The following is a 21694-nucleotide window of genomic DNA, read 5'->3' as shown; positions in this document are numbered from 1 at the left end:
TCAGGATGAACCTATCGTTACAGTAACAATATCCGATACAAACTATGCTTTTATGATTGATACAGGGGCTAGTTATTCTTGTATAGGAAAAACAATTGAAAACATCCCTCTGTCTGACACGGCTGTTAAGACAGTGGGCTTCTCTGGGAAAAGTCAAATTATACCGATGACCCAACCAATATTAATGAAAATAGAAGGAAAAACAGTGGTTGCTCCACTACTGTACTCTAAGAACACACCTGTTAATCTTTTAGGAAGAGATATATTATGCGCGTTAAAAGCTAATATTAAGTGTACTCCAGATGGGTTATGGATGGATTTTCAAGATGAAAGTACACCGTGTAAAATTATGGCACAAATTCACCAAGAATACAATTCTGGGCAAATAGAGTGTAGATTATCTGTTGTATACTGGCTTCAGTTAAACGCTGAATCAAAATTGATGCACGAATGGGAAAAATGGAAAGCATGTTTGGAGTTGCAATTAGGAATAGGAAATGAACCTGAACTGCCACTTCACTGTACATTGCTGTATGACAAGGAACAGGAATATATAGATTATGAAGCATGCTGGAAAGCTTTGATGAATAATAAAGTTTATTATTTCTCCAGCAGTGTTATCTACCAGGGGCCTCAGGGTGTAGCTGCAGTCATAAATCTTCCAACAGAGCTGCATCCCTGGTTTCAGGTTTCATGTTCCTTGCCTCACGCGGCACTGTGGGTGAGAGGGGAGTTTCAGTCATATCAATTAGGAGAAATGGTAAAAGCTGCATCACAAATTACTGATTGGGAGTCAACGGGAAAGGAAAATGTGTATATTTCCCCTGACAAAACATATCAGAAAATAATAATAGATGTTAATGACAATGGGATCACACAGAGAGTAATAGTGCATGAGGTTGCATGTAAACAATTAACACTCTCGTTAGAACATGAGCACATGTTGAGTCAAGTTCCACAAACAATATGGTCAAAACACAAGACTGATGTGGGATTAGTAAAATCAGCTGAACCAGTACGAGTACCACTTAGGAAAAATGTTATGTTGCCATATAAAAGACAATATCCACTCAAGCAACAGGCAATTGAAGGCATCAGGCCCATTATAGCAGGTCTGGTGGAAGCAGGAGTGTTGATTAAAACTAAGAGTCCCTGCAACACGCCGATCTTCCCCATAAAGAAACCAAATTCAAATGATTATCGATTAGTACATGATCTTAGAGCTATTAATGCCATAGTGGAGGCTGAGACGCCTGTCGTTCCTGATCCACACACCCTGCTCTCCAACGTGCCTGCGGACTCCAAGTACTACACAGTCATTGATTTATGTTCTGCTTTTTTCAGTGTGCCTGTGCATCCAGACTCTCAGTATCTTTTTGCCTTTACATTTGAGAATAATCAGTACAAATATCAAAGGTTACCACAGGGCTATAAACATAGCCCAACAAAATTTAATTTAGTCTTAAGGGATGATTTGAATCATCTTGATATCAACAGTACTTTGATACAATATGTGGATGACATTCTGATATGCAGCCCAACGAAGGAGCAGTGTGAGAGGGATTCCCTGGCTGTTCTGACTGCACTTGCAAAACAGGGTCATAAGGTCAGCAAAGAGAAACTCCAGTTCTGCTGTCAGGAGGTGGAGTATCTTAGCAGGAGATTGTGTGGAGATAAGAGGCTTATAGCCCCCTCACAACTCCAAGTGATAATTAAATCACCAAAACCACGGACAGTTTCACAGATGTTAACGTTTTTGGGAATGTGTGGTTACAGCAGACCATGGATCTGTGAATATGCTCTTAAAACAGCTCCACTGCGTGCAATTATTCATGCTGCAGGACAAAAAGACAGTGGTGCTCAGTTACAATGGACGGATGAGGCCGAAGCGGCATTTGAAGCTTTAAAGAGAGATTTACAGACTGCTCCAGCACTGGGACATCCAGATTATTCTAAACCTTTTCATTTGTATGTTGCTGAGAGAAATGGATACGCTTGTGCAGTATTGATGCAGGATGCAGGTTCGGTGAAACAACCCTTGGCTTATTATAGTACAAAGATGGATACTGTTGAAGCAGGACTGCCCCCATGTTATCAGGGATTGGCAGCAGCTGCATATGCTTTTCAAAAAGCTTCAACTTTGACTATGGGACACCCGGTGTTATTATATACAACGCATCAGTTGCATGCCCTGCTCACGAGTCCCAGATTTGTCTTAACGCAGGCCAGGAAGACTGGTTATGAAGTTATCTTGTCAGCACCAGAATTAACTATCCAACGCTGCAAGACAGCTAACCCTGCAACCCGCATAACTTTACCTGAGGAGGGATCTCCTCATGATTGTGTAGAGATAACTGACACATTTTTGAAACCTAGGAATGATCTGTATAATGAACCAATTGAGGCTGAACTAACTTTATTTGTGGATGGATCATGTTTCAGAGATGTCAGGGGTAACCACGCAGGTTATGCTGTTGTGGAACTCAAACATGATGGTACGTTCGAAAAACAACAAGCAATTAAAGTACCACAACCTTGTTCAGCACAGTTGGCAGAACTTAAAGCGCTGACTGCTGCATGTCAGTTCAGTGAAAACAAACGTGTCAACATATATACAGACTCACAATATGCTTATGGAGTGTGTCATGTGCATGGTAGTATTTGGAAGCAAAGAGGTTTTGTCCGAGCAGATGGATCACCTGTTATGCATGCTGAGGCTATTGCTGATCTTCTAATGGCAATGCAGCTCCCTTTAGCGGTTGCTATTATAAAATGCGCTGCCCACCAGAAGGCAAACTCACTGATTGCTAAGGGTAACAACTTAGCAGATGAAATGGCTAAACAAGCAGCAGCTAGTGAAACTATAGGTCCCATGCTGATGGTTGAAGATGATCCACCTCTAGCTGATGTGGCGTCTTTAATACTTGCTCAAGACAGGGCTGGTCCATATGAGCAGTCTGTCTGGAAGAATCGAGGTGCAGTTAAAACCGCCTCTGGTCCTGAAGAGGGACTATGGAGAAGTATTCATGGACATTTTGTAATACCAAGTGCATTGTTAAAGGTAGCTATTCGTGATGCGCATGGCCCTGACCATTGCGCAAGGGGGGAGGTGATAAAAAGAATACAAAATGTCTGGTGGTCACCTTTCTTAGCGAGTACTGTGGAAAGAGTGTTGCATGAATGTGATGTGTGTGCGCGTCATAATATTAGAAAAAGTTTTTCAGCGCCAATTTCACACATGCCACCGCCGGATGGTCCTTTTCGGCATTTAGTAATGGACCATATTGACATGACAGAACGGATAAGAGGATATAGATACATCCTAGTGGTGATAGACAGATTCAGCCGATGGGTAGAAGCTGTCCCCACTAAAGGACCAGATCAAAAGTCGACTGCGAAATTTTTATGTCGCGACATCTTCCCGCGGTTCGGCGTGCCAGATTTTCTTTCATCAGATAACGGTCCAGCGTTTGTGGCTAATACCATTAAAACAGCGTGTAAAATGTTGGGAATAAATCAGAAGTTTGGCTGTGTCTATCATCCCCAATCACAGGGAATTGTGGAAAAAGCTAACGGAGTGTTAAAATCTAAGTTAGCAAAGATCATTGCTAACAGCCAGTATAGGTTGAACTGGGTAGATGCGTTACCTTTGGCACTAATGGGAATGCGAATGCAAACTAACCGAATGACACATCTAACACCGCATGAAATGCTTACTGGAAGACCAATGCTGGTCCCCTTCTTCAGGGGCCCGTATAAAGGTCCACCACTTGAACAATGTGAAAGAGAATTGACATGTTATTTACAGCAGCTGACTCAAATATACAAGGTTATATCTCAACAGGTCAAAGGAGCAGTGGAGAACAGAGAAGCTGTCATTCCAGAACCACTCAAGAGTATTGAACCAGGAGACTGGGTCTACCTGAGGGTGTTTAAACGCAAGTGGAATCAACCAAGAAGGGAAGGCCCTTACAAAGTCATTATAGTAACACCTACTGCTTTGAAAGTAGAAGGTAAGACTCTCTGGTATCATTTGAACCACTGCTGCAAAGCAGAGAGACCACCTGGAGCCACAAGTGATCCACAGGAACCAGAAGGGGACGGCCACGCCTCCCCGCAGGGACAGATCCAATCGCAGGGGAATCTAAGGGACGGCCACGCCTCCCTGCAGGACCAGACGCAGCCCGAAGAAATAGTGAAAGAAAGACGTTCTAAGAGACTGGCACTGAAGCAAAATGCAGGAGGAACAAAGACCCTCTGACAATAATGTTAAACCAGAACAAATTAAAGCAGAAAGCCGAGAAAGACCAAAACAGGCTACTATAACTACATTAAAACAGACACAGAGCGTGATTATATGGAGGAAAAGAACAGCTGGAAGAAAGCCCAAACATAAATACATTTTATGTAGAGGAGGTGCAGTAGTAGCCCTTCTAATATTGATTTACTATATAATAATCTCTAATCATGTTGAAATTAAAACTGGACAACTAACAGCTGATTGTGCACTGGCAGCAGGATTGTTGGCTATTAAACATGAACAAATACCAGCAAATGAAGTAGTTAACCTTACCTATGTGAGAAGCTGTATGTATAATCTAACAGTGGTAAGAATATTTGGACGCTCGATTGTTGAAACCCTGCCAGTTGCAAAAAGATGTCAAATTGACGCAGTAATAAACATGAGGATGAGCTGTGACAATGATCAATGCACTGATCAATTAATGCAAAAATCAATAATGAAACGAGAAACAGCCAAATTAATGACGCTTAAATATGGCCTACGTGAACGACGTGAGACACCAAAAGTAACCTGGACAAAATTAGGAGGGGGAACAAACATGTTCTACCAGTGGATGAAATTTTCAGCTCAGCAAGTAAGTAGTAAAGACTGTATTGCATGTTATAATGCAAATAGGCCATCAAAAATTCTGCCGCTTCCAGGAGCTGATTCAACAGTCTGTCAGGAAAAGATGACGTGCTTTGGTTATTGTACAATGAAATTAGCAAGCGGAACTCAGAAAGGGTGGTCTAATGACACGTATATCTGCCCTAGGATATTACCCCATGATTTGGAAATATTAATTCCTCCGAATGCCCTAATAGCTAATACCATGGTCCATCCATTTTGTATTGCGAGAGGAAAACCACTGATCAGAGCACTGAGAGGAACTGTTATGAAAGATCAAAGAGTTCAGTGCTCCGATGTACGCTTTAACAGTACAAAGACGAAATATAAACAATCCACACTTATTCATTATTGTAAAACAACAGAGAAATCTAGTATGCAATGTAAACAAATACAAGAGGATGGTGGCATATGGTATTTGATTCAAAATAATACTCATGTGAATTCTATGGATCTGCCTTCATTGGCAAATGGTACAACACCTTTGGCTGATATCTTTTGGATATGTGAAGGTAGTGACAAGTTAACTATTACATTATCGCCTGACTGGACTGGTATATGTGCCCCAGTCATGGTGACAAGCCAATTAACAGTGTTGAAACCATCTGTTAATTCAGCTGAAAGAAGTAAAAGAAGTCAGTTTGAAAAGTGGACTGAAGATGAAAAAGTTTACATATCATGGAAACAAGAACCTGAGGGAATGCCTGAAAATGAAGCGGCTATTAGTACTGCATGGATTCGATCTGGTAAGGCAATAGGATGGATACCGATGGTGGGAACAATAGTGAATTCACAGTATATAGCCAGAAACAGTAAGTGGGTAAATTATTTATGGTACAACCAGCAGAGATTTATCAATTGGTCCATAGCCACTGCAGAAGTAACACAGAAACAGTTACATGCTACTTCATTAATGGCCATACAAAATAGATTTGTCATAGATACAATTACAGCGCCCCACCAAGGTGTTTGCAGCTATATTGGGGAAAACTGCTGCACCACAATACCTTTACACACAGGAGAGAATGGTAATTTAACCCGCATGTTGAACATAATGAAAAGCATCAGAAATGAACATGTTGTAAATTCAAACTGGAATACAAAACCTGACATCTTAGAAAAGATTTGGGGAGTGTTGGACAAATTGTCCTGGAAAAAGATTCTGCAAGTAGTGGGAATGGTAATTGGCACACTGATATTAATGATTATTATCGTACTTTGTTGTGTATTCCCCATGATTAAAGTATTGATAAAAAGAGCTACTGGAGTTATAGCTGGACAATATTCATTGAGAATTGATGAAGAAAATGATCTTGATGTTGTGGAAACTATGCAAATGATTGACGGAGATCAAAATAGTGAAGAAATAGGCTTAGAACTATTAGACGAATAAAATGGGACGGACAAGGGGAAGAAACAAATCAAAATTAGAGAAAGTATACCACGAATGTTTGCAATCAATCTTGAACCAATTGCCCCTAGGAACAATTTTAGTGAAAGAATCAAAGACCTTTATACAATATAGCCGTCAGTCAGTACACTCCGCAACATTTCCATTTATACCAAAACCTTACGAAGTTTGTTTGGAAAAACTAAAATGTGAAAATTGGAGAAGAGTTACTTATCAGTTAAATCAAGATCTTACTGTACGAGTGGATGGGCTCGCTTTAACATACAGATATGATGTGATTAATCTGGAGAAGAAATATTGTATGCCGTTGTTCACTAAAGGTAGAATAGAAATTGTGTCAGTGCATTATCAGAACTCACTGTTATTCAGTACTCATGAAATCGTGTCAAGATATGGAACAGAAGCTTTTGAGATGTTAATAAAGCCATATAAGATTAGATCTACACTTTATGAGGGATCTTTTATAGTAGCAATAGGAATGAAGGCATTAGAAGAACGGAAGAACTATCAGAATGATTCTGAAAGCTGGAAAGATGAACTAATCAATCTTTATTTGTTGTCCATATAGATTAACATGGCTGACCAAAGTGGAAGTGCCAGGCAGGGAAGTAACGAGGGTGGACAGAACCAGCCCTCCCTGCCTAGCTACTGGCCAAATACTTCACCTTATTTCAATCCAAACCAGAGAATTCAGAGCCAACCAACTAACCAACCAGGTGGCCAAGGTCGACACCTCCCACCAGATGTGATGACCACGAGTCCATTCCTGGTGCCAGGATATGCAGAGAATTGGAGTCAACTAGGATACCCGTTTTACAACATCAATGGAGGATGACTGACGTACTGGCCCCTCATTCGCCCAACACGACATCACTACTGGGTGACATTGCATCATTGTTGGAGTCATCTGATTGGGATAATGGGGGTGAAGGTACATCACATGGTATCGACGTCCAAGGAAGGGTTCAGGATCCTCAGTCTCCTAGTAATCAGGGATGTGTAAAGGAGGCTTATCTGAAGGAGACACCTTGGGCCAGAGCTCGCCTTGAAGAAGAAACAGATGAGCAAAGATTCAGGAGAATGGAGTGTACCGATTTTAGGGATGCAGTCAAGACCCTTTCACCTGTATGCAAAGCGTACGTACGTGGAGAGAGGGAGAAGATTGTAAAGTCAAAATACAGAGAGAGAATGAAATGGGGTTTACAGAAAGAAGAGGATATTGGTAAACATCGTGTCACCCTGATTCTTGAATGCTACCACTGTGGCACACTTCATTTTGTCTGAATCATGTAGACAGTTCAAGGTTTGAAGGATGAATAAGTGAAGGAAACATTGCATGCTTTTATATATCTATCTTTTTCACGAGAGCACAATTTCATTTTCTTGTCACTTGAGCACTTTTTTATTATATTTTGTGTTAAAGGGATTATAATCTTGTAACTAAGTTTTAAGAACCTTGAGGAGAAACATGTAATTATCATCATTTATCATGTTTTGAAGATTCTCGTATTGTGTGTATTTTATTTTTGGTTTGGGTTTGATGTCTGATGTATTACTTTTATGGACTCTGTCATTATTTTGATTTATGTTGGACTTCCTTCTGTCCCGATTTGGTTAAGGGTGGAATCCATGACTACACGTAGGTTGACATGTTGAATGCATCCATTGGGATTGTTTGTGACTTGACCAGTCACACAGGGGGGAATGTTGTGGTATTTTTCATCATAAATGACATGAAAGTTTGTAATAGGTTAATGCTGAAAGACAATATTATGCTACTATTAAAAAAGACATATACTCATTATGTATCTATTAGTTTAAGATTTAATGTTGATCATCTTAAATGATCACAAATGATTATATAATGTTTTGTTTTGTATATCTAATTGAAAGGAGTATGTTTTGTGACTTAAAGATCAGCCAACTGCTTATGTGCAGCCAGAGAGAGAGAGGGGTAGGTAAGAGGTCAACTAGCAGGCAGGTTCACATTAGTATGCAGGATCTGTGAGGGAAGTTGCCATCCCCTCGTCGCCCAACGGACAGTGTTAGGTCTGTGAGGGTGAAGTTGAGAGGTATTGGAGTTCTCAGAGGACAATCGTGGTGAATCGACTTGGGAATAGACCCAGGCCTATATAAGCCTTCAACTTTTGGTAAGGAGTCAGTCACTTAACTACTCCTTGATGCATGTCTTGGGGTTGTGCTTTGCATGCAGCCTGATACTTTGTTACTTTTCTTTTTAAACTTTGTATCTGTAAGTGGCTCGGGTTGAACTTTGTTTGCTTTCTTGTTAAAGAAAATAAAAGACAACTCTACGTCGGATCCATCCTTTCCAGCGAGTTATTTTGAGTCCAGAATTTATTTTTGGTGTGAGATGTAAGATTAGTTAATTAGAGCATTTTTCTGATCTTCATCAATAACCCAAAATCAAATACCTAATTTTTAAACTACTAGAAAACAATCTTGAAAATAAGTGGAAAATCCCCACATTTAAACTCCCAATAAAAAGTAATTACATTTTAATGCACTGTTCAATGATGATTTTTAACCTTAGAAACTTTCAACTCCTGTAAATACACAAATCATATTTACTAAATGACTTTTAGCTTGAAACTCTTTAAAATACATCACATTTGAACTGTTTCCTCCTTCAGGTCCAGAGAATCCTGCAGGATCACACTAAACAGGGAGAGGTGGTGCTGCTGGTCTACAGAGGAGGTACGACCCCCCCCCCCCCCCCCCCCCCCTGTTTAATGTCCGCTCCATCATGACTTCTGCTCCTGTCTCTGTGAAAACAATCCAAACTGTTAACTCTCTCCCCCCCAGGTCACACCCCCTCTCCCGTCATTACCCCCAACCTCTACAAGCCCCTCCCCTCCCCTCACAGCGGGGCCACCCCCACCTCGTCCCACCCGCCCACCTCAGCTGACTTGCCTTCCCCGTCCACGGGTGCCTTGGTGGGGAGCGTCCCCCCACTCAGCCAGGCTGGTTTGGCCCTGGAGAGCCCCCAGGAGGGCCACCCGCTGGCCTCAGGGACCCACCAAGGTAAGTCCTGCGCTGCCTGATGCTGGGAGTCCTTGAGAGCCCCTATGGAGAGAATGTTGTTCCTTTATCATTCAGTCAAGTAGAACAGATTTGAAACCAAAAAAGAGATTTCAGAGCAAAAGAGAGTAAGTGGCAATCAAAACATATTTTTTTGAGATCGAAACAGAACAGGTTGCAATTGAAAAAATAAATTGAGAGCATATTTCTTCAACTTCAATCAAAACTAATGTTTGTAAGTAAAAACATACGACCATTTTGCTTATAAATCAGTCCTCTTTACTTGCAAGTTCAAAGGTTTTGCTTGCGAATTCAACTGCACTTGATGGGCGGGGCCTACGCTGGAGGATGAGAGAAGAGTTTCTATTGGTTGGTTTGACCTGGCTCTGGCGCCAGCTAGGCCTTCTGCATTACACCCACTTCTCCCTTGTGCTGCTGCTGCCTGGAGGTAGCTGATAGGCTGTTGCCCTTAACGTTTCCCATAAGTAATGAATTGCGCTAAATATGGTTGGCTCCAGCCTGCCGTACATTCACAACACGTGGGTGGAGTGAGTGCACATCTAACGACGTGCTAACCAACCCACCAAGTGGTTGTCAACCTCTTGGCGAAGAGGTTAGCATCGTTGCCTCCGGTGCTGGAGGTCGTGGGATCGAACCCCACCTAGGGCAGGCCGTGAGAAACACAACGCAGAGGGCCAGATATGACATCGGCTACACAACCTGTTCTGTTTCGATCTCAAAAAAATATTTTTTGATTGCCACTTGATTGCCACGCTCTGAAATCTCTTTTTTGGTTTCAAATCTGTTCTATTTGATTGAATGATAAAGGAACAAAATTCTCTCCATAAGCCCCCCCCCCCCCCCCCCCCCCCCATCGGTCTGACTCCTCTTAATTTTCCAGGGACCCCTCCTGCCCAAACACCGAATGGGCCCCCACCGACGACCCTCATCCAGAGCACCAGCTTCTTGGACTCGGTTCCCGTGACGCTGACGTTAGAGCCCCGTGATCTGCTGGGAGTGGAGGAGAGCTCGGGGGGGAGCGGCCCGAACAGAGGAGGTGGAGCCCTGGGAGCAGTCACCAAGGACGGGAGGGGAGGGGGGAAGACGGTGGAGGTGGAGCTAAGGAGGCGGCCGGGTGAAGGCTTCGGATTCGTCATCGCCTCTCAGGAAGTGACCAGCGGCGGTGAGTCACAGAGACGCCCTGTCCCATGTCTTTACACACTTGGCTGAGTGCGCTTGGTTACACACACACTCTGGTGACGTTTGGCTGGTGGAACCTACATTTACATACAGTGTGCAGCAGCATGTATTAAGTGGCCGATTCAGAAGCAATCAGGACATAGCCTACTTGACAAGTGCAGCCTGTCATCTGAGCCGTTGTGCACACTAACACAACTCCGACACCTTTTCTCCAAACATATTCTGCATGAACATCTAGAAGGTTAGAGTGAGGATTAGTTGTTTGAAGGTCGGTATCTTCTTGTCAACAGAGCTGAAGCGCTCTGCATGAGCAACTGGTACAAACCTGAAGCAGCCAGGTTTGTAATTCATTATGTGATGTCCATCAGGAGTGTCTGCTTAGATATTTTCATCTGTTCACGTAAAGAACTCCATAACAAAAGAAACAGTGCACAGCAACAGTTTTAAAGGGATAGTTCACCCAAAATTCAAATTTCAAATTTGGATGTTTTTTGGTGTGTCTTTTTGGACGAAGAAAAGTGAGCTCCGTTCACAACCATTATATGGACAAATACTGCTGCGCGGATCCCCCCATAACTCCGAGAAGGCACGGAGGACTCTGAAAATTCTCCCAGCCTTAGTCAACATGAGGGTGAGTAAATAATGAGTGAAATTTGAATTTTGGGTGAACTATCCCTTTAATAAACAGTGCTGCTGGATCACAGTCTCATCTACTCCTAACGTGTCTCTGTGCGCAAGATTCAAGTCACAAATGTGTAAGCCCAACTCGGTAAGTAAAAAAAACAAAAACACACAGGATTAAACAGAGTGTGATGAACATATTCACATAAGTTCAGTCAATAGAGAAAATACATAGGCCTAGTTATGTGATAACAGGTCAAACTGATCAGATGTAGATGCTGCTCCCAGTGATGGCAGACTTCACCAGCTGGTGCATTGTGGGATTTATACTTGGCCAAATACCGCTCCGATGCGGTCTTACCTTAAGTGTGGGTAAAGTGCAAATCAAGCGCGCTGACACACTTGTGCACTTAAACACATGAACGTGCACACCAAGTGTGTAAGTGTGATTGAGTGTGTATACTGGGACAGGCCCAGAGTCAGTTACACTAAAGGTTCAAGCTCAGTGTGTGTGTGTGGTGATGACACTTGGAGGCATCAGTAGGCTGGACAGTAACACACAGTTCAGAGACAGGAGTGAGCAGCAGGATCATCAGTAATAGTGAGTAAGCAGCTGTTCTAGCCATTACTGCACTGGTCACGTGACAGTGCTCAGCCAATCACAGGAGAGAGACGATGATGATGATGATGATGACAACAACAAAGAGGACTCACCTGCTGCTGCAGCCCCACAGGGCGCTCAGACACACTGAGCTGCATGTAAATGAGTTCAAACTAATTATGTAATTGTGTCAGATTGTGTGTTGTGACAAGGTTCCAGCTCCTCTGCAGGCTGCCAGGCCCCTCCCCTCAGCACCAAGCCCCTCCCCCAGCACCAGGCCCCTCCCCTCAGCACCAAGCCCCTCCCCCAGCTGTGTGTGTACCTGGCCTGCTTCTCTGGTGCAGCATACAGATGTTGTAGGCCTCATAGGACGAATCTCCTTGTTGTTTACAACTACTTCCGGGTAGAAAACCAGCATTCGAACAATAGTGACAGACGAGAGTTTCGCTATATATATCTAATTTTTCATGTCACTATGTCGCCGTTTAGACTAATCTGATGTTTGTAAAGTCTATAAAACCAATGATTGGACAAACATTACTATTTATGTGTGCACATTTTTGTAATTAGTCATGGTTATCATAGATTAGCTGGGCTAACGGTTAGCTACCTGTTTAACTTTAATAACGCAGTGACTCAATAAACGCTCCATGAAAAAAACATTTCTCCAGCGGATATCTGAGTTACAACATGACTGAGCTAACTGGAGTAGTTTCATGTCGTGTCCCACAACGGGAGGGTTTTAACAGCTGACGTCCTGGTGTTAGCTCAGCTACTGCCGTTAGCTTAGCTACTGCTGTTAGCTTAGCTACCGCCGTTAGCTTTGCTACCGCCTTTAGCTTAGCTACCGTTAGCTGTCCCTGTCAGCTGCAGCCACTGATGCTTTCTAGACACCGTGATTCCTCCAAACTTAATAAATACAACACATAGCAACACAAAACACACACACAAAAATAGTAATGTTTCTTCAATCATTTCAGATTTGTCTAAACGGTGATAGGGCGTGAAAAATATGATATAGGCTATAGCTAAACTCTCGTTCGTTACTATTGATCTCATTCAAATTACGTGCTGGTTTTCTACCCGGAAGTAGAATGTAAACAACAAGGTGATTCGGTCTATAGACATCAATGTGTGCAGCTCAGAAGAACACCATCCATCAGGCTGTGGGTTCATGCAGCAGCTGTAGTGAGTAGTGCAGCCTGTGGAGGGCGCCGGTGTGTGTGTCTGCAGCCCGCCGCGCCGCACCGCACCGCCACCACGACCCACTTCACATGATGTGGCCAACCAGTGTGTGGCTGATGAAAGCAGCACCTGAGCTCCTGTTTGTTCAGTGGTTCAGAACACAGAGGTTCAAGCAAACTGTAATCTCTGCTGTTAAGCCCCCGCCATCCACCCCCACCCCCCACACCCACCCCCACCCCCCCAGAGCATGTGCTACCGCTAGCGCCCGCCCACCACTATCTGCTCTCCTTTAGCCACACCCCCACTCCCAGCTGTCTCCCTCCACAGCTCTTACTCAGTCTGGCTGGTCGGCTACGAGAGGCACAACCTGCCTCACAGAAGACAGACAGAGAGAAGGACAGACAGAGAGAAGGACAGACAGAGAGAAGGACAGACAGAGAGAAAGACAGACAGAGAGAAGGACAGACAGAGAGAGAGTGAGAGAAGCAGGAGAGGTGCAGGTGTTTGTAGTGGTTCAGTTCATCATGTTGGAGCGACTGCAGTCAGCTCTGAAAACTGTCAAGGAATCCAAACGTAAGTTACCATGACGGTGTGTGTGTGTGTGTGTGTGTGTGTGTGTGTGTGTGTGTGTGTGTGTGTGTGTGTGTGTGTGTGTGTGTGTGTGTGTGTGTGTGTGTGTGTGTGTGTGTCTGTGTGTGTGTGTGTCCTGTGAAGAGTGGTTGGTGTGTGATCATGTGACTTGACTCTACAGTGATGATGTGTGTGTGTGTGTGTGTGTGTGTGTGTGGAGATGATCTGAGGCTTGGTCAGTGTGATGAAGCTGAGTGTTCCATGTGGCTGATGGGTGCTGCATGTTCCCACAGGTGCTTCCTGATTGGTTTATATCACATGTTAGGGTGTTGTGACCCTGGTGACATCATCACCTGATGTCACTCACCAGACTCTTCCTCTGGCCTTTTAGTACGACTCTTGACACATTCACCTGGAAACACTGTGACTATATGTCTACACTAGTGTTGCCGCCTGCAAGAAGGCTTGGATTCCCAGGCCAGTCTATGGCTTCTCTAGCTTCATGACTGGATGGATGGACAGACCTCTCTGTCTTCTCCTGTCCCAGTGTCTCAGCGCTGAAACTCCTACTTTTGGACAATCTGCTTCCTAACAACAAACCAAAGGACAGATAGTTTGATCACACACACTTACTAAACATGACAAAAGTAAGCTGTTTATTTATGAATGAGTTTAAGTATATTTAATAGAAACAAGGTCATGATGTCATGCACAACATACTGACACACTACACTGACTGACACTGTGTGAAGGGAAACAGGTCAGGGACATAAACTCTGCCTGTCATGTGGACTGTGGACCCTCTTATCTCTGACCATGTTCCCTTCCTCCCTCCTTCCCAGTCTGCCTCCTCCCTTTCTCCCTTCTTTCCTCCCCTCCTCCCCTCCTCCTCCCTCCCTCTGTTGTTATCAGCTCTCAAGAATGTCTGAAATATTTTCGCCTCATTGAAACCAACAGCAGTCATGGCTGCGTGTGTGTGTGTGTGTGTGAGAGAGAGAGAGAGAGAGTTTCAGTACCAGCTGGTTTCACCTACAGTACACAGCTGCTCAGTGTTCAGGAGTAAAGGAGTGTTCCACTAAAAACAAAATGTCTGAGTTTCTTAAACTTAACCAAAATAAACTAAGTTAATCTCATTCAGTGATTGAATAAAATCACTGGGTCAATCAGATTGGTTTGAAAGAGTTTTACACATGTTTTCACTGTGCCGGTTTCTTGTACTGGGGTCGTGTTGTGTTTGATCAAATAAGTTGAATTTTCTCATACAGTTTTTTGTTATCATAAACCTGATGTCAACTATATGACACAAGGAGCATCAACATTATCTCTCAGGGTCTGTGTTTTGGCCTCAATGTTCCTCCTTTATCTCAGTGATGGCAGACGTTGCGATTACGATATACACTATCAGTGCTAATGTTCATTTTGGCTTCATTTTCACTTATGAAATATGAAATTAATAATATGATATTTGTTGGGACTATATCACACAAAAATGTCCAGGGCGTCTCTATAGCAACACAACACTTACCGTGCTGCACTTCTTGCCATATTACAACTTTGATTACATTGCAACACAGCCCTAGTTTCTGTCATCTAAAAGGATCATTCCCTATAATGTTGTCCAGACATAGAAACATTCTGTCTTTTCTATGTTTTTTATGTTACACTCATTAAATCTCATATTTTGTGTGTCTGCACTGAAGGTCCATCGGTCTCCACTGGAAATTTAAATCTTTAAAAAATATCAAATATCTATCTAATTTTATTTCAAAAACCTGCTGAACAGTGACACTGTCTGGGACTATTAATCCACATTTGCTGCTGTAGTGACTGTTTTTAATCTGTGGCTCAGGGGACTCGGATACATCAGGCTGTGATGGACACAGTGTTTGTTAGTGGAGAGTCTGAAAAACATAAAATATCTGTATTACTGTTCAGAGTCAGAGTGTGAAGGACGCCAGGTTAAAGAACAAATTTACTGATAAAACTAACAACTGAGTAAACGTGTTGTTTGGTCTAGAGAGTTTAATTCATATGGCAGTGACCTTAGTGGCTTTAACTCACTGTATTATTTCTATTCAGAAAGATAGAAATATCATGGATAGAGAAGCACTGAAGTGAAATGTGGTTTGGTGTTTTTTTCTTAATTGGTGAACAGACTAAGAAAAGTAAACTTAGGCTGTCTTGTGGGTTTTGAGTTTGTCTATTTATTTTTGCTTTGTTTTGCTTTTTACTTTTCATTTTTCTGAAGCTTGCATCAGTCATGGCTGGAGGGGCATCATGTTTTTTTGAAATCTAGTTTTATTCTGACCCCCTGCATGAAATGGCTTTTGGTATTTGTTGTTTGAAAGTCAAAGAGCTTTGTTAGAAAACACAAAGAGACACAATATGACATTCAGACAGAGGAGGTCCTGTGTAGGAGGGGTGGAGGCCTTTTCCTGCTCCCTCCAGACCTGGACTTTGATAAGCAGCAGAATACTGATGGATGGATTAACCATGAAGTATGTTATTGTCCACCAGGAGTGGACCAGCCTCTAACAAACGTCTCCTGAAAAATTACAACTAATGTTACAGAACAGAAAACACACTCAGGAGCTTTGGAAAGGAAATGTAAGCCTTTCAAATGTTTTTAGAAGCTTGTACTAATCTCCAGTATTGTGAGATCTTGTATGATTCTGAGTGGAATGTGTGTGAGCTGTTGTGTTGATGTATCAGGGTTTATTATATTGTAAGAATTAACAACAATCTTCTTTTTTTATTGAATTAGCACAGGTTGACTATTAATCATAGGGTTGCTGGTTTTGTCTTTGAGCAAGACGGTGAACCCCAAATTTTTTTGTTCCTGGTGTGTATCAAAGTTTAATACACACACACACGTGACACACACACACACACACACACCAAACACAGTCCCTGAGTGTGTGAGGAATATTACATGTGGCAGATTCAGCACTCATTACACTGAATACACTGGACTGTGTGTGTGTCACTGTTCTATTTTTAGGTTCCCGCAGTAGAGAGGAAACACACACATACACACACACTGGCAGCCAAATTCAGAGTTAAATGTAAATTTCAATGTTCTGACAACATGAAACCATTCTTCAATACACTACTAGGTGACACGTGTGTGTGTGTGTGTGTGTGTGTGTGTGTGTGTGTGTGTGTGTGTGTGTGTGTGTGTGTGTGTGTGTGTGTGTGTGTGTGTGTGTGTGTGTGTGTGTGTGTGTGTGTGTGTGTGTTATGTAACCTTAAGCCTCAGTGATGCGGCCTAGCTGCTGACTGATGGAACTCTATCTGTTTCTGTCCAGATGTGCCATCTGATTCCAGCTGTGGTTTCGTATTAAAACAACAAACTGAATGAACATTCTCATTTCATCCAAAGTCTCTTCACAATCTGTTCAATTAAGAAACGGTCCATCAGGTCTGTGAGGCCTCAAGTCCAGGACAGAACCAGGTCCAGCTCAGGCTTAGGCTAGCATATAGGGCCAACTGTTGGCTTAGCTTACAGTAGCCTAGCATAGTCACTGGAGACAAGTGGAAACGGTTAGCCTAGCAAACTTCTGCTGGAAGCTAGGGAATCTTTTAGCCTAGCTTAGCACAAAGACTTGTGGTGTGTCCCAAATCGCGCACTTCTGCACTTACACTTAATATTTTGAGTGCATAAGTGCGTTCACACTGAGCAGTGTGCGAAAATGTAGTGCGCTATGCGCACTCAATTGGCGCACTCAAACGGCCAGAAAATTGAGTGTGGATCGATGCATACTTTCCACACTTAACGGCCGCCATCTTGGTGACGTAGCGGAAACACGTCACTACTTTTCAAACGGCGGCGGTTGCTTTCAGCAGCGACGGAGCTGACACCGGCGTAAACGTCTTTAAAAACACTCATAACAGCACAACAACAACACTAACACAATCAAACACAACTTAATAGCTCGTTTTGATCGGTAAAAAGTGCTGTCAAGTGTCGGCGATAGGGCTCTAACGGCCGGTTGCTATGGTTGCAATCAGAATTTAAAAAATAGAAGAAGCAGCTGTCGAGTCATTTCCGGTAAGTGCGCAGCAGCAGTGTTTGATTTGAGACGGTACTAACCTGTCGAAATTTGAGTGCAGTGCACTGCTTTACAGTACACTGTAAAGCAGTGCACTGAGAGAAGTGTGCGATTTGAGACACAGCATTGGAACAGAGGGAAACTATTAGCCTAGCTCTACCAAAGTCAAAATCCAACCTCCAACAGCTCTAAACCAGATGTGGGCTACCAGTAGGCCTACCTTGTTGATTCTGGGTCTCACATTTATCATAAAATACAATATCACATATGAACAAACTGGTGAATAATTTTAAACACCTGACAGTTCCTGTTATCTGTATGAGGACGCTGTGTTCATCTGCCTACAGCTGCACACCACAGCACCACAGCTCATTCAAGCTGTTTGTATGTTGTGTTTGAATCCTCAGATCAAGTTACACAGTAACAATATGATAATGTGTATTTAAATGCTTCACTGACATTGACACAGACATATGATGACAATCCAACTGTGTTTGTGTGTGGGTATGTGTCTGACAAACTGGAGCGCAGGTGAGTCTGAGTTTATTGTACTGTGAAATTGGACAGAATTCACCAGGACAGGAACACACAAACACACACTGGGTGAACAGAGTGTCACTGGAGCTGCTTGGTTGATGTTTGGACTTTTGTCAGTCACACCCCCCCCCCCCCCCCCCCTTTTTACTCTTTCTGCCGAACTAAGCTATGCTAAGCTGAACTAGTTTTTTGTCTCTTTGTGGTGGTAATTTTACATCTGTGTGTTGTTTTTCATTTTACTCGTCCCTCTTTGCTGGTTTAAAGGCTCCTTGGTGGTTTTAAGTCTCTCTTTGGTTGTTAAAAGTCTCTCTTTATTGGTTTTAAGTCTGTTTGTGGTGGTTTTAGTCTCTAAAAATCTAGTTATTTGCAGATGATACATTGTAAGGCATTCCTATTATTGGGCCCTAGTTTCGTGGCAACTAATGGAATCAATACGTGAATTTATATCAATAGATGCGCTGTGCCTAGACTGCGCCTGGTCTACGAAACTAGGGCCCATTACCTTAGGGAGGGAGTTTGAAGTGGCCCAGGTTGTTGCTGTGTTTTTATCATCTTGTTAAGATAATCTGTTTGTACGGACTGCCCTGACAGGAGCCTCTGTTCCACTCTCAGTGATTATTAAAATGACATCATCAGAGGAGAAACGTGTGACAGCGATCTTCATCAGTCCTGAAGGTTCAGAGAGAGTAACTTCAGATCTGATGTGGTTGTTATTTACTTTGGAATATATACTTGAAAAAAAAAAATGCAAGGTACAATTAAGAAAATGAAATATGACTATGTTTGTGAAGGTGAGAAACCTTGCAATAAAGTATTTAAAAAAAAAGAAAGATCTGATGTGGTTTTACAGAAACACGACACATGTCTGTTCTGATGGTTTTATGATATTTTTCCTCTCCAGCTGTCAGGATGAATACATCACACTCTCCTCCTGCTGTTTCCTCCATTTCTCTGCAGCTTCCTCCTCCTCCTCCTCCTCCTCTCTGAACATGTTGATCTCAGCACTTTCCTATCAGCTCACACGCTAACATTCACCTCCCCTCACCATGTGTGTGTGTGCGTTCAGTTTAAACACACAAACTTTTGACTCTTTGATACTTTAAAAGGTCCTTTAATGTGGACATGTTTTTTCCTGCTTCAGTCTGTTCTGGATCCTGTTGACCTGAGTCCTGTTTGTTCAGACCAGAGTCACACCAGCTCTGGTTCCTGAGCAGCACTTTATTGAAGACCAAGAAAAACAAACTGTTTCAGGTGGATCCAGACAGTTGGAGATTTCATTTCATTTCTGTGAAAGTCAAACAGTAGAAACCTGAAACCTGCTGCAGGAGAATCATAGAAAATCTCTACAGCTTCTTCACAAGCATTTAACACTGGTTTAAAGCAGAAGTAAGTGATATATTTGTGTTAATATAAGTCTTAAATAGTTATATCTTCTGACAGTGTTTGAACTGAAACACGGGTCTCTCAGTCCCTCTGCTCTGCTCTGAGCCGAGGAGAAAACATTTATCGTATCCTACAGTTTTTATCCAATGAGGAGAGAGAACGGCATGCAGGGCTGTGTGTGCAGCCAAGGGACGCCGTAAATGTGGCGACGTAGGGACGAGGACTGTTATGGTGCGTTCAAGGAAACTCGTATTTTTCCGACCGTGAAGTCGTACCAGTTCGATCTGGTACGAGTTCACCGGTCGGAAGTTACGAGTGGCCGTTATAGTGACTTTCACCGGTAAAACAGGTCGGAAAAACACGAGTGGGTTGCCTGGAACGCTACAAAGTCGTAAGTTGTGACTTGAAGCTGTAATTTACGATTTCAAAAGCCTGCCTGGAACGCAGCATTAGCGAAAACGACCGGACCACTTACTTCTGCTTTAAGTGAAATTAGTCAAAATGTGTAGAGATGAATCATCACATTCAGCTGTTACTGAAGTTTTTACCGACAGCAGCAGATGAAGGTTTAGCTACAGTATAGTCTTTCTGTGTGCATCACTGCTTTGAGTTACTTTCATCCTTTATCACTGTATGGTAGTTTTGCATCTTTCTGTGGTAGTTTTGCATCTCTTTGTGGTGGTTTTGCATTTCTGTGCGGTGGTTTTGCATCTCTCTCTGTGCTGTGTTTTGGGGTCTCAGTGGTGGTTTTGTGTCTTCATGTAAATGTGCCGCATCTCTTTGTGGAGCATTTGCGTCTTTGTGTCCGTTTACATATGTTTTATCTGCTGTTTGCTGTTTGATTTCTGAACATGAAGCTCTGTCTGTCAGTCGCAGGTGGCCTGTACAGCCTGTTACAGGGGCGTTTCCATCTGTCCGTCTGTTGGTCATGTGACCTCTGACCTCAGAGCAGGAACAGTGTCTTTGTTCTCAGTGATTAGTCTCTGAGCCAGAAAATCTTTCTGAGAATTTCCCTCCCACCTCCCCCTCGAGGTTTGGATCAGGTGTGTGTGTGTGTGTGTGTGTGTGTGTTGAACTTGGCAATGTGTGTTGCAAGACCCAACTCCCACAAATGTTGTTTTTCTCTCTGTTCAGTCCTGAAGAGTGAGGTCAGAGTAAGAATTGAGTCAGACACTCTCAGTTTAATCCCAGAGCTCTGTCATATATGTATGTATGTATAATAATATGTAGGCTATGTAGTGTTCAAAGATGTCTATGGATATTCTCATTCATCCAGGTCATCCAGGTCACGCCTCATTCACAAACCGTTCTTAAGAACAAATTTGTTCTTAAGTCCTACTTACGAAGTTTTTATGAAGATTGTGGCATTCATGAATGTTTTCTTATCCAGAATTTATTCTTAACTAAGAACAAAATCTACCAACAGTCAGGAGTATACTTACGCACTTTTAAGTGCTGAGACTTCTGCAAAACTAACTGATTATAGCGTTTTATTTTGTTCTGCAGTTGTATGATATTATATGATTTGAATAAGAATTATTTTCTTATCTTTTATGATGTTTTTAATAATCATATATCAATAATACTAATTGACAAATCATTGCAGTCTCTTAAAAAACATTATAGACACTAAATTCATATCAGTTTTTTTTCTCTTTTTTTTTTGGGGGGGGGGGGGTAAAAAAAATTTCATATGTGATAATATGATGATATTTATGGTGGCACATGTGAGAGTGTGGTCTCTCTAATAACAACCGAAGAGCTGCATCCACTGCTGACGCTACTAAATATAAATATAAAATATAAACTAAATATAAGCCTTATGTTTGTTTCTTTGTTTCATTCCTGCCGCAGTAGCGCCACTTCACTACTAAAGTTCTTTTTACGTTTGGAGTCTGGTGCTCCCTCCCTCCCAGATTTTCATTTGAGCATTTCAACTTTGTTTCTCACTTCACCTTCTCTGCTCAGTGCCTGTGGGTGCTGTGTGCACACGGCCCTGCAGTCTCATGCCCTTTTATGGGCATTGATGGGGCGGTTACCTATGCTAATCCTATGTTAATTAGACTCACCTGGCACACACCCTCAACTTATGAGGAGTTGGCATAAGAACACAGCTGCCAACAATTCTGAGGCTTACGAACGCGTTGATGAATCTGACGTAGGGTTTTCAACAAACAACTTAAGAA

The 21694-nt window shown here is 42.6% G+C and overlaps 1 protein-coding gene across 4 annotated transcripts in view; it reads left to right on the top strand.

The window, feature by feature from the left end:
• magixa (MAGI family member, X-linked a) overlaps positions 1 to 21694 on the top strand; it is an 80257-nt gene that overhangs the window by 46093 nt on the left and 12470 nt on the right. For all 4 annotated transcript variants that reach the window (XM_083976000.1, XM_083976001.1, XM_083976002.1 and 1 more), the window contains exons 14-16: positions 8972 to 9035; positions 9144 to 9362; positions 10261 to 10542. In XM_083976000.1, the coding sequence (XP_083832126.1) occupies positions 8972 to 9035; positions 9144 to 9362; positions 10261 to 10542 (565 nt within the window). The remainder of the gene's footprint in view (positions 1 to 8971; positions 9036 to 9143; positions 9363 to 10260; positions 10543 to 21694) is intronic.

Source organism: Trachurus trachurus, assembly GCF_905171665.1.
Source record: "Trachurus trachurus genome assembly, chromosome: 7".
Classification (NCBI taxonomy): Eukaryota; Metazoa; Chordata; class Actinopteri; order Carangiformes; family Carangidae; genus Trachurus; species Trachurus trachurus.
Note: the sequence above shows the minus strand (reverse complement) of the source record. Positions and strands in the feature narration are given on the sequence as shown.